The following is a 15041-nucleotide window of genomic DNA, read 5'->3' as shown; positions in this document are numbered from 1 at the left end:
CTTCCTTTAACCAAACCTTTCCTCCACAAAGCTGGCACCTTTTAGACTACAGAAAAAGGAGCCCACCCAACCCCCTTCTATAATTTGAGAGAAAGCAGAGATCTGAGAAAGCACCTGGTCTTAGCTAACCTTCCAACAGCCAGGTTCCAGGTGTTGCATGGAGACCTGCCCCTGCCTACTGCCCTTTACAGCCAGCTTGATCCTGAACTTATTCAATCTTGATAACTGATTATAATTTGGATATACCTGAGGCTTTCTTTGTTTATGCTTGCTTTTCTTGATAGATGGAGTGTCGCAATGTTTCCCAAGCTGGCCCCAAACTCCGTGACTCAGATGTTCTTCTGCTGTAACCTCTGTAGTAGTCCATTATCCCTGACTTCACCTCATTTTTTCAAGAGAAAATATTGTGTCTTCCTGACTGAATATTAGTCTGTGCTTTCTTTTAGTCAACAAATATTGGCTCTCTCTTTTGTGCCCGGCATTGTGTCTAAGGATACCATGAAAAATAAGACTGAAAATATATACTTATATGTGTGTATATGCATACCTTCACACATGTGTGTGCATATGCATACATAGACACATGTGTATATACATTTTTGTGTATGTATATATAGGTTTGTGCATGTGCATAGAGGCAGTACATTCCAACAGAAGAAGTTAGTGTTGAGGGTCACACTAACAAGGTAGTAATTCCTCTGTAAAACTGTAGCATTTCATGCTTCAGACTTGATTCGGGAGCGTATAATTTGTTTAATAACTAAATCTAAGTTTCACTTACACCTTTAACAAAGATACAAACAGAATCAAGGTTGAGGAAGGAAGAGCACAAGGAGAAATTAAAAGGGAGCATCATTAAAGTCACCCCAAGGAAATAATGATTTTCCCAAGATCACTTGCTTTCACTTCTAATTGTTGAAAGAATGTGAATGAAAAAACAGGCTTTTGACTTCTGAATTTTCCTCAGTTGGCATTCATGGCTATCATGAACACTGCATGACAGAGAAAAGAGGGACTTTTGACTGGGTAGAAAAGGAAGGAAGCGAAAGAGAAGCCAACCTTTGCTGATCATCCGGTAATGTTGTAGTATCTTTTGTCACAAATGGAAGCACTTACGTTGTGATGTTAATTGTAATAGGGACAGCTGGGATTCAAACTCTGTTATATTACAAATTATCTCTACCAAGTTCCCTGAGATCCTCTGAAAAGGTAGCCTGGCTGAAACTTCAAAATATATCTTCTGTCCTGTCTATGTTAAGGGTATCTGTTCTGTGGTTCTTTTCATTCATGGCTGCTGGTGGAGAGCCTCCAGTGGGGTCAGCTTTGAGAAGTTGGGAACCTAGGGAATGTGTCTCCTTACAGATGGAAAAAAATGGTAGGATCATGCCTCCATTTGATTGTGAAAGGCGGAATGTGTTCCATAACGAAATGTCACTTTCATTTAGATCTTTTAGCAGAAACACAACTACAGTAAAGTGGGAGAGAGGATGACACATAAAGGAAAGAGAAATGTCACTCATTATGCCACATACTGAGTAGCCAAGATTTCTTGTTTTTAATCAAATACATATTTTTAATTTCTCTGGTTTTTTTGAAGATTATTATCTTTATGTACTTTAACGAAGTTGCCATTTAACAAAGCAGTTTATGAATACAATATATCTTGATCGACGTCACCCCTTTCAACATTCTCACCCATCCTTCCCTACCAGCCCTTCCCTCACTCTTCTTAATTTTGTAGGATAGACATTGGATTCTTGAGTGCATTCTCTTCTCCCTTCTCCTTTTCATGTGACTCATTTACTCTGTTCCCCTTGATCTTACCCTACTACTTTCAAGTCCCCATTTCTGATGTCTCATTTTTGAAATGTGGACTTTTTCAAAGGTTTTGTTTATTGTTATAGGCATTTATAAAATAGTCGTGTCCAAAATGACCTTTCTCTCTTCTTCTCTGAACCACTGAATAGCATGGTCTTAATTCTTGCCCTTACACAATCTCTGGACATTGGCTAAAGCCACAAGGCTGTCATGGAACCACTGCCTCTCTGCAGTGAGTGCGACCAGGAGGTGGGAGCTGAAGCTGGCAAGGCCTGTATATGGTGCCTCTTCCCTTTCTTATGGCATGCTTTGTTGGAGCCTGCACAGCAGGGTGGGTAAAGGATAGAATTACAAGCAGATAGTGTATTTTCTCTTGTTTTGTGAAGCCAAGAGCCTTGATATTTTTTAAGAATTCAATGTAAATGACAACTGACATGAGAAAGAGATCTTCAGGGTGCCATAAACATCTTTACAATCATGGGGTTGGGAAAGCGTGCATGTATACATTTTCTCTTAAAAATTCTATGGAGTCAGTATTATCTACCATCTCCCCAAAAGGCAGAGACACAGTCAGAAGACAAAAGTCTAAATTGGTACACAAATTCTGTATGCATGCCAAATAGAAGAGAGACAAAATGAACTGTTGACTTAACCAACCCTTAGATTTCAATGGCTGAGCTCTTTCAAGATTATACACTTCTATATTTCATTAAAAATTGTTTCCTGAAGTGTATACTGACTTCAATTTTGAATAAAACATATATTAAAATAAAATTGAATAATACCTAAAATTCAGATTTACATCAACTTTGAAAACTGAAGGTTTATTTAAATTATATAAACATATTTCAGTTTCAGTACCTGGTTATACATGGAGAATCTGGACGTAAGAACAAAAAATCTGCATAGATTTTTCAACATTTTTAGGATGCTTTCAGAGAAGCCATCATTTATTAAAAAAAAATGGTACTAAAATCCTGTCATACTGTCATTTAAATGTAAAGTCAGTGCTTCCCAGAAGATATTTTGATGCTATAAAATTGCTGTATTTTTTCCCTTTTGACCTTTTGTTTGCTTAGTGTGTGTGTGTGTGTGTGTGTGTGGTGTTTTCTTTTTTCATTTTCTTGGAAGTCTAGATCTACCAAGAAAGATGCTGGTTTCTTCAATATCTTTGACTCTTTGCTTGTACAATGAAGAGTCATCTTTGTGTGAAAGAAAAAGGTCTGGTTGAACTAGGGTGAGCCCTTCATTTTAAGAAGAGTTAAAGTCTGGGGTGTTTTTAATGTTTTAATCTCTGCTTAAAAGGTTTCTGTTATGAGAGGAAAATTGATAACATTTTTACCTCAGCAAACTGCCAGCAAACTGGCTCTGCTCTAATCCCACATTTATAGTGATTTATATTCTCCGTGGCAATGTGCTGTAACCTCAGAGTGATACCACAGTGGTGCAGATTGACTGCATTCCAAATGCTGGAATCACATACATAATGTTTTTACTTTTAAATAATATTCAGACACCAGAATAAATACCATATGTGCACTGATGCTGGTTACAATGGGACCTTGTCATTTCTTGTGAGGGAGAACATTCTTTGTTTCTGATGCCTGTTTGAAATAAGTATGCTAAAGATAAATATGTACATTGACAGCATTTTGAAAAGACTTTGGTAATTATGCAGCTGAGGATGTAGCTAGGATTCCTTAAAATACAGCGTTTGAAATGAAGAATGTTGCTGTATGTTGCTACCTTCCCTCATTGACAACCAGGGCAGGGATTGTTCTCTGGCATTTCTGGAGTTAGGCTATCTCTTTATATTCTGTATCTACAGTGTGTTTTGGGTAAGAGGACATCTGTTGAAGAAAAATTACCTTCGTGAACACTGCTCATAGGAATAGTGAGACTTACATGCTGTTGACATTGTAACAGGGAGAATAACACACTCGATAATGGGGAAGGATGGATTGATTGGAAAGCCATAATTCAGTGTGGGGCCTAATGTCAGCTGATGCCACAAAGGCATTATTTAGGTGGCCTGACATCATCAAAATACAGATAATCAATCTCTCCATTTTTTCCCACGTGATACTAAGGATTTAAAAGTTTCATAAAGTTTAAAGATACTTTTCAAGTTGTATGCTTTTCAGTTTTCATTTTTTTTCTGTTCTGGTTGGAATCTGAATCTACTTAGACATATTTTTTTACATAGACATGCTGGAATACCTATCATATTTGTACATCTCTTAACAGGCTCCAACAAGTCAATCCACATTTGCTTCTTAAGGAAGCATTTCCACCCAGGTTTGTGTTATTACCATTGGCTGAGCTATATTGAATTAGTGCTTTGAACATTTTTATAATGTTTTACGGATGATGAGCCCCTAGGCATTGATATTGATGGCTTTCCTACACATCTGCACCTCTATCCCCACCCAGTTTTGTGAGGTTTGCCCAGAATATATGATGTGAGATTAATGTGTGAGTAATACATCATAATGTACCTCTGACATTTTATCTGGTACAATGACTCAGAGTCTGGGTGAGTCTTGCTTCCCATATAAGAGTGTTTCCCATTTTAAAAGTGCATTTTAAGTTGAGAAGTTCTGAAACAAACAAGTCTCTAACATATATTGTCTTCTCTTTTCAGCCTTTCGGATGATCCCTTATCCCTTGGAAAAGGGGCATCTATTTTATCCATATCCAATCTGTACAGAAACAGCAGACCGAGAGCTGCTTCCCTGTAAGTCTTAGCCCTCTAGAGTCCTCTCTTCAGCCAGGGAGAGTGGAGTGACTAAAGGTGGGAATGGGAAGAGGCTAGAATGATAAATGTTTATCATGTTCTTTATCTTTTATTGTTTTTCGCCCAACCCCTGGCCTTGTTTGATAGCAGATATATTAAAGTGAATTACGTGAGTGGGTTGGGTTTCCTGTTCCTCTAAGTCTGTCCACATTCATCAAAGGGAGAGATGCCAAAGGACTGAGATTTAGAAGAGGCATCATGTACAGACGGGTCTGAGCACTGAGAGTGATAGTATGTGCTGGTAGTCACCGGGCTGGGCTGTCATGGAGGTTTCTGCCTCCACAGCAGGTCAGCTGGGTTATTATGCACAGGATGGAGCATAGAGGAAGTGCTGACTTCAGAGGGAGCTGCACATGAGTCACGGGTGGGAGAGATCGCACAAGGAGTGGGTCAGGGCAGTATGCTCTCCCTAATGATGCAATGTTCTTGGCCTAAGGGTTTCCCGTGAGCATCTTGTGGGCTGCATATAGTGAGTTGGCTGACATGTGCAGAGCACACGTGCAGCCTCAGCACTCGGATGGAAAACCCTGCCCTTAAGTGCCTTACAGGCCGCCAGCCGAATGGCCATACCACATGCTGAAAGTTTGTTTTTTTTGGTTTACTGTAATACAACATTGTTTTGACAATTAAAGCTAAATAGTTATTATCAAATCATACTGTGTATAAGGTTCATGTCCAGGCTCTTCATGTGGCCTGACTTAAGACATATTTTTCTCCCACAGATGATAAGTTATAAGCTTTGATTCCTCTCTCTCTGCCCTGTCCCCTTGCCTATTACCGTTTCCCTCTTACCAGTCTTAGCAATATCAGTACCTCACAGTTAGAACACATAGCAATACTTTCCCTCAAGGAATAGTATAACTTTGGAGTGCTGGGTTGCATAGTAAATTTTCAAATGCCTGCGTTTATTGAAACAGTCATCAATCTCCAACATGGGGGCTCTAGGTGAAAAGCTGAATTGCTAGATTTACCTGGCTTACTTACCTCCTTGCTAACCAGCCCCACTGTGATTTGTGTTCCTTTGGGAACTAAGAGAACTTTGTCTGAGTTCTATTATCAAAACCTGGTGCCTCAGATGACATTACTTTGATTTCAGAAATCCCTATATGGGCCTATAGTATACCTTCTGACTCTTCCTTCAGGAGGAGCTAAAATGTTACCATTTTCAAAGTTTCAGTTTTCTGGCAAGAGAGTTTTCCTGGAAAGTATAGTGTTTAATGTTTTCATTAAATCCAATTAAATTTTCAGAGGAATAGATTGGCTATTAGAACAAGATAGAATTTTTTTAATCTTTATGCAGATAATCTCCACAAGGCTGAAATAGAAAATTATGGCTTATGTTTATTTATTTGAATGCCATGATCCAAGTCTGATCACCACCAGCTTCTTTGGGGCAAGGTTTGAGGGTAAGGACGTGAAGAGGGCTGACTTCTGTAAATGCTGCCCATATCTTACAGATACACAGTATAATCATTGCCATATTGAGCTCTGAGTGTCATTCCACCCTGGAACCCTAAAAGGTTGATTTAACCAAGATGTAACTTGTCTGGGCTTTATTCCTCCCTCATGTCCTCTACTTTCAATTTTCAGCGGTGTAGATTAGAGTTTTGAGTAATAAGAGATGTATAGTCAAGCAAGGGCCTTTAGACCATGTACTTCTGAGGAGAATGGACCATGGATCATTATGGTTTGAGTGCCACGATTGTTCACCTGCAGTTTCTCAGCTCTCCATCTGCCAGGCTCCTGGGCAGTTCTTTTCCTCATCTGTGTAGTCAGAGACTCCCCTCCTCCCTTCCTGACGGCAGCTGTCCTCTCCCCAAACACTTACATGATCAGCAGAAGGGAGGTGCCAATTCTTTTGGCTTTTCTGCCTCTGCTTTTGTTTTCCCCAAACCCAGTGTTTGAAGTTCAACAGTTATGGAAAGTGCTCTCTTTGTTATTTTTTTCTGATGGTGATGATTGTTGTATTTATCACCAGCAGTTTTCTGCAGATAACTCTTATCAATCTGACCCTCATCCCTAGCAGCTTGAGAGGCCAGCATGCTGTCAGAGTAGGCTCCTCCACTGGCATATTCAGGATGTGCCAGGAAAAAGTCTAAGATAAATGAATATCACCTCATTCTAGTACTTTTTAAATACAGGAAAGCGAAAATGTAGATGGGATTTTTTTTTCAATATACTTGATTTTTGGATTTTCCAGGTTTTATTCAATGAACATATAATTTGAAGGAAGTTTTGCTTTTTTTGAGAAAGGAATAACATAGATTAGATATAAATGGTGCTTTACAGAAATGTGAGACATCCCCAAATTACCTCATTGTGCTGGGAGCAGCAGGCTGGACCTGGACTTGGGAGAAGCAGATAGGCAGCCGTAGGTTGGGAGAAATACTGGCTGTGTTTTGTTCTGTGTCTGGCTATTTCATTGCCAACAGCATTTATCCAAAGCTCTAAGGAGTCAGTCCCATCAAATAGAAATCCCTCCAGGATGCTTTTCATGCCAAGTCTAACATTTCTCTCTTGGTCTTCTCCACAGCTTTCCATGAAGTCTCAGTTTACCCAAAGAAGGAGCTCCCTTTCTTTATCCTCTTTACTGCTGGATTGTGTTCTTTCACAGCCATGCTGGCCCTCCTGACACATCAGTTCCCAGAACTTATGGGGGTCTTCGCAAAAGCCGTGAGTATTTGCCAAGAGGGAAGACTTCGGAAATGGATAGGGAAAACCAGGGGAAGCAGCGTGTGAGAAATGTGGGTGTTGTTGCACTGAAATGGTTGCAAGCCTCCAGAGATCACTGGCTCACTGTTTAATTTTCCTTATCAATGGAATCAAAGGGTTAAGAGCCAAATGAAAAAGCACAGGTTGTTAATGCATGCCTTGCTTTATTCCCCAAAACAAATTCTCAGCAGTTTCCAAAATATGCATGAAGTCCAAAAGGATGAAATAATGGAAGGAATCATAGCAAATGAGACAATGGTGGGAAAAGGATTCAATTTCGTACATATCAAATGACATTATTTCCAATCTTTGAATATTTTGTCTTTCCTTCATAAAGGGTGAGATGTATATCTCTAAGGATTATTTAAATAGTTTTAAAAAATAGTTACAGACCCTTGACCTGTTTGAGGAATGAGCTGTGAGGAGGCATGAAAATTTGTCATATTAAGAAGTGTATGATATGGCATTTTGAAATAGGAAAATCTGTGAATTGGCTTTGAGGAGGAGGTGGAGAGGGCTGTGATGGAGCCATCCAGGCTAACAGCCAAAGATCATTTCTACCTGCTCATTCAGTAAGGGAGGGTGTCCACATTTTGCCACCACTGGGTGTCAAATAGAAGCAAGAAGGAAAAGAGTATCAGTTGTTTCCCTATGCTCCATTCAGATTTCAAGGTGAGTTGAATCAGCAAGGAATCAGTTCTAACTTAGCTGGGTCGATTTAATGCTTTTCCAGATGATTGACATTTTCTGCTCAGCAGAATTCAGGGACTGGAATTGCCAGAGTATTTTCATGCGTGTTGAAGATGAACTGGAAATCCCACCGGCACCTCAGTCTCATCATTTTCACAACTGAACTCATCACCCTTCTTCTCCTGCCACCCATACCATGCCTCCTCTTGTGCTCCTGACCTCTGTGGTGGGCCTGCGTTCCCCCAGTTAGGCCACAAACTGGGCAGTTCACAGTTTGTTCTTGTCTCAATCTCTGCTTGGCCTTCACACTCTGTGGTTCTAAGCATTTATCATCCAGGCACTTGGTAAGTCTAATTCACCTTCCTTCTCTTCTCACAGCATCTTTAGGTTATCTTCTTGTTATTTCTGGCTTGGGGTCATGTAATTATCTTAGCTAGTCTCCTTGCTTCCAGTCTTATCCTCTACCAGGCCTTCTTTCATATTGACACAAGAGTGATCTATCTAAGCTGACAATGCAAGCATGTTACTTCCGTGTTTGAGTGTCTTCAGCAACTCTCCATCTACTTCAGAATAAAGTTCCACCGTAGCGTTCAGGACTTGTTATCCAGCATTTGCTTACTTCCTAAGCTCCGTTTTCCCAACCCTTGCACAGACCCTGCTCTTCAGCCATAATGAAGTACTCATCATGCCCAGATGCAGGCTCTTCCTCCCCTCTGTGCCTTCGCATGTCCTATTTGCTGTGTGTAGATGGCCCTTCACCATCGCCACCCTACTTGTTCACTGTACAAATAGTTCTTCATTCTTTCATATTTAGCCTTTCTTATGTCTCACCTAAGCTGAGTGAGATGTCTCCTCTCCATGATCCCACAGAGTTCCATGCATGTCTGCATGATCATATTCACTGTTCTATATGATTGTTGGATCCCCTCCCCTTTGAGATGTGTGCCCTTTGAGAGCAGGACTGTGCTTTCCTCATCTTTGTATCCCCAAAGTTTTGCACAGTGTCTTGCACATAGTAGGTTTTCAATAAATGATTATTAAGTGACTAGACAGTAGTGGTCTCTAAAGAATCAGCATAAAAATTAGATACCATTTAGCATTTCTTCCATTCTTTTATACTTAACTGTCATAGATTCTTAGGGTTGAAAGGAACTTTTAAAACAATGCCTTCAGTAGTAACTAAAGAGAGGTCATCTAGACTCATCTCAATTAAGATTATACTACGGTTCAAGTCTGCCTCCCTTTCACTTCCACTTCTTATTCCTTTGCTGCCCTGAAAGCACACTCGGCAGGTCTCCATTCTCTTGCAGATCACCTGGACCACTTTTCAGAGCCACACTGACGCTCCTATTCCCTTCCTTATATCCCAGAGAAAACATCTTACATTTCCTTAACTCTTTCCTACATGATATGTTTTCTAAATCCATTATCAACCAGGTTGCCACTATGAATGTTGGCTAGGTTTATGGACGTGCAATTCCTTGTTTGCTTCTTCATAGCTGCCCTGTAAACAAAAGTGGTTGCCAAAACCCTGAGATTAGAATGAAACTTTGTAAAATATAAAGTCAGAATACACTTGTAACATTAGACAATTACTATTCCTCCTTTCATATTTCACCCTTAAAGTTTTCTAAATATATTTATAGAGTATCTCGTTGATCTTTAAACTGGGTAACAGTAGTTGCGGTTAGGACTTTTGATTAGTATGGAGATTCTCAACCTCTAGAAGACTCCACCTGGATGCACCATCACAATTCAGAATCTTGATGGTAACACCAAAGATTTTTTTTCAAAGACCCTATCAGCCTCTGAAGATGGAGATTGAGGACCATATTTCCATTCAAAGACCAAATCATATTTCCATTCAAGACAAATGCTTAAGCAGCCATTTGAAGCTACACGGTGGACTGTCAGAGCTATTCAAAGCAGAGCTGTCCGGGATGTGGCTTCAACCTCTATTCTTCCTGTGTGGTAGAATCATCACAGATGGTTAAAAATTACTGATGCCCACCCTACCTTCCCCCTTCCCCCATGCCTAATTGACTGGGCACAGCTTTGACACAGCTTGGATGTTGTCTAATGTTCTCCCGTGACTCAGATATGCAGCCCCTAGCTGATAATTCACAATAGCAAATGTGAACTACTTTGTGGCTACTTTAAACAGAAAGGGGGTTTGTAGGTAAAGGGAAGGTAAATAGGATATGACTTAGAAGCGACCTAGAAAGGTTATATAGCTGCCTCTTCAGAATATATGCAAGAGGCCACTCTTCTTTGAGGTTCCAAACCTTTGGTTTTTGAGTCTAGGATCAAATGACTGAACAAAATAGAAATCAGCCTTTAGGGTCCTCATATTTTGTTCTCCATAAGGTGTGATAGTTTCATCAGCTACCCATAATTTTCAAATGTAGTGTTGATAAATTTGCTTTTAAACCTCTGTGTGGAGAATCCCATCCATCTTGTCCTTCATTTAGGTCTAGAAGTTTCTAAAACGTCTGGAAAGGCTTAGTGGAAAAAGAAGATGGATGACCTGAATGAGACAAGCCCCATGCCCCCCCCACCAGTCTTGTCCACATCTTCACCCTTGTCACTCCATGAGACCCCTCCCAAAGCCCCCCACACCCCCAAGGGTTATCACTGCTGCCCTAGCAGCTGCTTGAAACCATTTGCAGCTTGTGAAAGTGACTTTCTCAGCCCTCTCCTGAGATAATGCCCCTGGTATAAAGACTTTTAATAGATGCAGAGAGATTGTGTCGCCCCGCACCCCCAGACTACACAGCGTGGGAACTCCAGTGTGTTTACACACTGATTGCAGCCAGTAAGGAAGCCACATCCAAGTGTGGGACACTGGAAAAGAGGGAGACAAGAGGTTTCAACTGTCTTGCCCCCTAATCTAATCTACCTCAATGACTTAGGACTAACTCTTCCTAAAATGTTTGGTTCCCAAGATAAGGTTGCTCATATAAATAAGTCATCATTGCAGGCCCAGCTCCTCACAGAATGTGCGAAGGTCAGCATTCTGACCTCTTGTGCTCTCCAGGGTCTGTCTTTCCTCCTCTGAGGCTGAGCCCTCTGACTTCTGACTCGTCTTCACTTGCAGGCCCTGACCTCTTTGAAGTCTGATATTGATTATAGTGAGATGTCAATTGTCGGCTTGCAGCAGGGCACCTGGAACCTATTCAGATAGTGGAGGCGTTTCTACTATTAACGGAGCATGTTGGGAGCCATGACCTTCATCTAAGTCGTAGTGTCTCAGGAAATGGAGAATTGGGCGATTGAACTGTCACTCTCTCTTTTTTATTAGTCCAGTTGCCTTTTCTTACCACAGGACATTATTGAATTATTGGACATTTTGGTTAAAAACTAGCCACCTATCTCTGCCCTCTGGACTGAAATTTTGAACACTGATAGGTTGCCTGGCTTTGCTCATTTGGACTTAAATGTTAAGGCAATAAATCTCCCCATACTTCTAGCAATGAAACTACTGTCTCTCTTTGTGCATTGGTTTTGTCTCAGAAAAGTACTGATGGATTTCCAAACAGCTAAAGAAAGGCAGCTGAGCATCGCTAAGGCTTCCTGAGGGCCCAGGCTTGTTCCTCCAAACTTTCCCATCTCCTAAGGGAAGTCTCTGCCTTTGATCTGTTTCCTCATGAAAGGGCTTCAGGATTCCAGATGCTTCTCTTTCCACACTGCTTCTTCTGTGGGTGTGCTGTGGCAAGGAGATGGTGAGAGGTGGGCTGAGGAGGAAGGTGGCTCTAGTCATATGGGGAGCATATTTCAACTGGGGTCCTGTAGATGAGTGAATTAGGCATCTGGGGAAAAGCACAGCTGTACTGTAGGGTGCCTTTCTGAGTGGTTCCAAAGGTAGATTGTTCTAGATGGAAGGCAGAAAAGTAGATCGCTATATACATCAGGGACATTGAAGTATCATTCCCCCACGGAACCTTGGGAAGAAGCTCTGTAACCCAGGAAAGAAGTGCATGATGGGAAAGAGGAGGCAGTCATGGACACTGAACAGGTGACATTCTCATCTTCATTTTCAGATGCTTTATTTTTGTGCTTTTTATCCAAGTCAGGTCAGTGCCGAAAACAAACCAAGCAACCAAGCCATCTTTATTTTAACCTATTTAGTGAAGTTGTCTCCACTCTGCATTTCAGACTGAGACGCTGAGCTGCTTCTGCATTTTAGAGGATGGAATCACTAGGGTTTAGGCTTTTATTCTAACTGTCCTGGTTCAAGCTAATACTCAGCCATTCTTGCCCTATGTCCTCCCAACTTGAGCTGTTCTAAATTGGGTTTATGATAACCACCAGCAATATCACCTTGTTTATGGAGCTCCATCTTCCAACACCCGTTAGTATTTCTGTTTATCCAGACTTCATTAGAACTTAGCTTCTTTTTTGTAGAGATGCATATAATAGCAAAAACTGAGATTTATGGGGCCTTGATGCTCTCTGATTGTATATGCTGTGTACACATATATTCTTATGCATATGTTACTATTCATATATAATATTATGATATGTTATTGGTTTGATGAAGTCAGTAAACTTGATGATGTCTCATCACCAAGAATCTTTCAGAAGCAACTGGGAAGTTTACTCATTCCTGGACCCGGTGTTTCCCACAGTACCTTTATGACAGTAAACTGCCCAGTTTTAATCTACAGAATAGACAGTCCATCCTTAGAGCATCCAAAATTGTCCTGTGTATTCAATAAAGGGTAATTTTAGGCTATGAGAAACTGCCTTAAATCTAATTCTTTATTCTTCTATTCACACATGCTCTATTCTTCCAGTTATTTTTGAGCTCTGTGCTGAACTATTCCAGTGAAACAACTGTTCTATTTTCTGGTTATACTTGATACTTGCTCACTTACGACTGGAAGGCTCTCTTTACTCAGATTTCTGTCCTACCATCTGTACCCTACCTCTGTCTCTTTGGGCGTTCTAACCATCCATTAGAATCTATTCCATTGCTTCACTTCACAAAGCTTTTCATGATCTTTTTTTTCTGAACCCCCCTAATGATTCCTTTGGCTTCTGTCCTGATCATTATTTCTATCTGCTTGGCCATTGCTTTTCCTTTTCCCCATTAAGATGGGGATCTTAATGGCCTTGCCCATTCTACCACTGAATTTGGAGCCTCCTACAAGAGAGTTTTGTCTAGACTTCTTTACATCTCATTACTTAAGTGTCTTAATGAGCAAATATGTGAATGTAAAAAAGGGACTGGAGAAATCATTTTGAGTCTTCCTTACATAAATACACTTGATCTGGGTATAAGGTCTTACTACTAGTCCTTAACACACACAAGAAAGAAGTATTCAGAGGTCAGTGAATTTGGGATACTTGCTTACCATACCTCTTCTTGAAGACCCACAACCCATAAGGAGCCTGTTCTGACTGCACTCTCTACTGAATATGTTGGTCTTTAGAATAACATCTGTGTATATGTGCTCACCCTCTACCCTACTGCTATGGGAATTCTTGGTGATATCGATAGTGTTTAACCTATGGAGCAGGGACTAAGAGAATGCACTGCACAGTAAAAGAAGCCTTGATTCTGGACAGACAGAGGGCAAGAAATCCATCCAAATACTCATCTCCCTGCTTGGAACAGGGGGCCTCTTCTGATAGAAGAGGCTTGGTGGCTTCTGGATGGTTCTGCCAGAACATACTCAGAATGGCTTTGAGATCACGATTAGTGAGTCTCAGGCCAAGCACTCATTTTTTTAAAAAGGCACATCTAAAGAGCAGCATGCTCCATATGAAAAGCAGAAATGAATTTCGGTACCAAATGAAAGAGTTCCCACAGGTTCCTGCAGCCTCCACATCCACAAGGGCAAGTCTTTGCCAGAACAACTAGTTCACTGCTTTCTCCCAGACTCCCACGACACATGCCAGGTAGCAGGTCCCTCAGAAATGAGGTCAGGCTGTGCAGGGGATTGGAAGATAACAGGCTCTCAGAGAGATCCATATGTAACAAACGACCTTTTAAAAAACACAACTGCCTTTTCCATTTGAAGTCAGTGCTTTGCCCAGTTAGGTGAGCAAATAGTCTGAGTTATCACTACTCTCTATCTCTCCTGCCCACTTGCTGCCCATCCTCATTCTCCTCATGTGCACGGCAGCCAGATTATCCTAAAGATCACTAGGAACTTCAGAACTGCGGCAGCTGTCAGGGGTGAGGGAGGCTTCAGCAGACACATCCCTTTTATCTAACAGGGCCGAGGCAGGCTGGAATGCAGCTTTGACTGTCTCGGGACACTTCCTGTAAACATGAAGATGACTGTAGCCTTGTGATATTTCCATAATGACGAAACATCTTACAATGGCGAGAATTCACTAGAAGGATTCAATTTCGTGTCTCTGGAACCAGGTCTGGCCTGACTTCTGCATCTTTCTGGTTTCTCTGCAGTTCCTCAGCACTCTGTTTGCACCCTTGAACTTTGTCATGGAGAAAGTTGAGAGCATCCTGCCCTCCAGTCTGTGGCACCAGCTGACTCGGATCTGAGGGAAGCTGCATCCTTCCCGCTCCCACCGGCTGGCTGCCACTGTCGCCTCTGTGCCAACCCACCGTGGTCCGTGAGAAAGCATGACTTGGACAAAGGGAAGCCATTCCGAGATTTTTAAATGTTCATGAACTGTTCCATATTAAAAACTGTTTTTGTTGTACAAAGTTCATTGATGTTCAGTTCTATTTTATTTTGCCTCCCAAAAAAAAGAAGAAAAAAAAAGTTAAAAAAAAATCAAATAAAATTTTGTGTATTGCAGCAACTGTTTGTGTCATATGTCTTTTTTTCCCCAACCCTTACAAATGTTGGTGTTTCCAATAATCCTAGGACTGTACGTGATTTCCGTGTGACTAGAGTCTGCTGAATGTTACCGTGTGGTTTTCTTTGCTGACAGAGTTCCTCTTAGCCCCCAGAGCCACCCAGAGTCAATGACTAAGAAAATGGAATTTCATAGCTGGGGCTATGGCTCAGTTGGGTAGCATTTGCCTGGCATGTGCAAGGCTTTGGGC

The 15041-nt window shown here is 41.1% G+C and overlaps 1 protein-coding gene across 6 annotated transcripts in view; it reads left to right on the top strand.

Annotated features, from left to right (window-relative positions):
- St7 (suppression of tumorigenicity 7) overlaps positions 1–14794 on the top strand; it is a 205862-nt gene extending 191068 nt beyond the window's left edge. For 4 of the 6 annotated variants that reach the window (XM_013020001.1, XM_013020000.1, XM_013020005.1 and 1 more), the window contains exons 14-16: positions 4463–4555; positions 7149–7288; positions 14436–14790. In XM_013020001.1, the coding sequence (XP_012875455.1) occupies positions 4463–4555; positions 7149–7288; positions 14436–14531 (329 nt within the window). In that variant the 3' untranslated portion in view covers positions 14532–14790. Of the gene's footprint in view, positions 1–4462; positions 4556–7148; positions 7289–14435 lie in introns of all 6 variants that reach the window. The other 2 variants (XM_013020002.1, XM_013020006.1) reach the window with 1 other exon arrangement.
- Positions 14795–15041: the final 247 nt, after the last annotated feature.

The sequence above is a fragment of the Dipodomys ordii genome, unplaced genomic scaffold, assembly GCF_000151885.1.
Source record: "Dipodomys ordii isolate 6190 unplaced genomic scaffold, Dord_2.0 Scaffold48, whole genome shotgun sequence".
Taxonomy (NCBI): Eukaryota; Metazoa; Chordata; class Mammalia; order Rodentia; family Heteromyidae; genus Dipodomys; species Dipodomys ordii.
The sequence above is the reverse complement of the archived record's forward strand: the minus strand, read 5'-3'. Positions and strand labels throughout refer to the sequence as shown.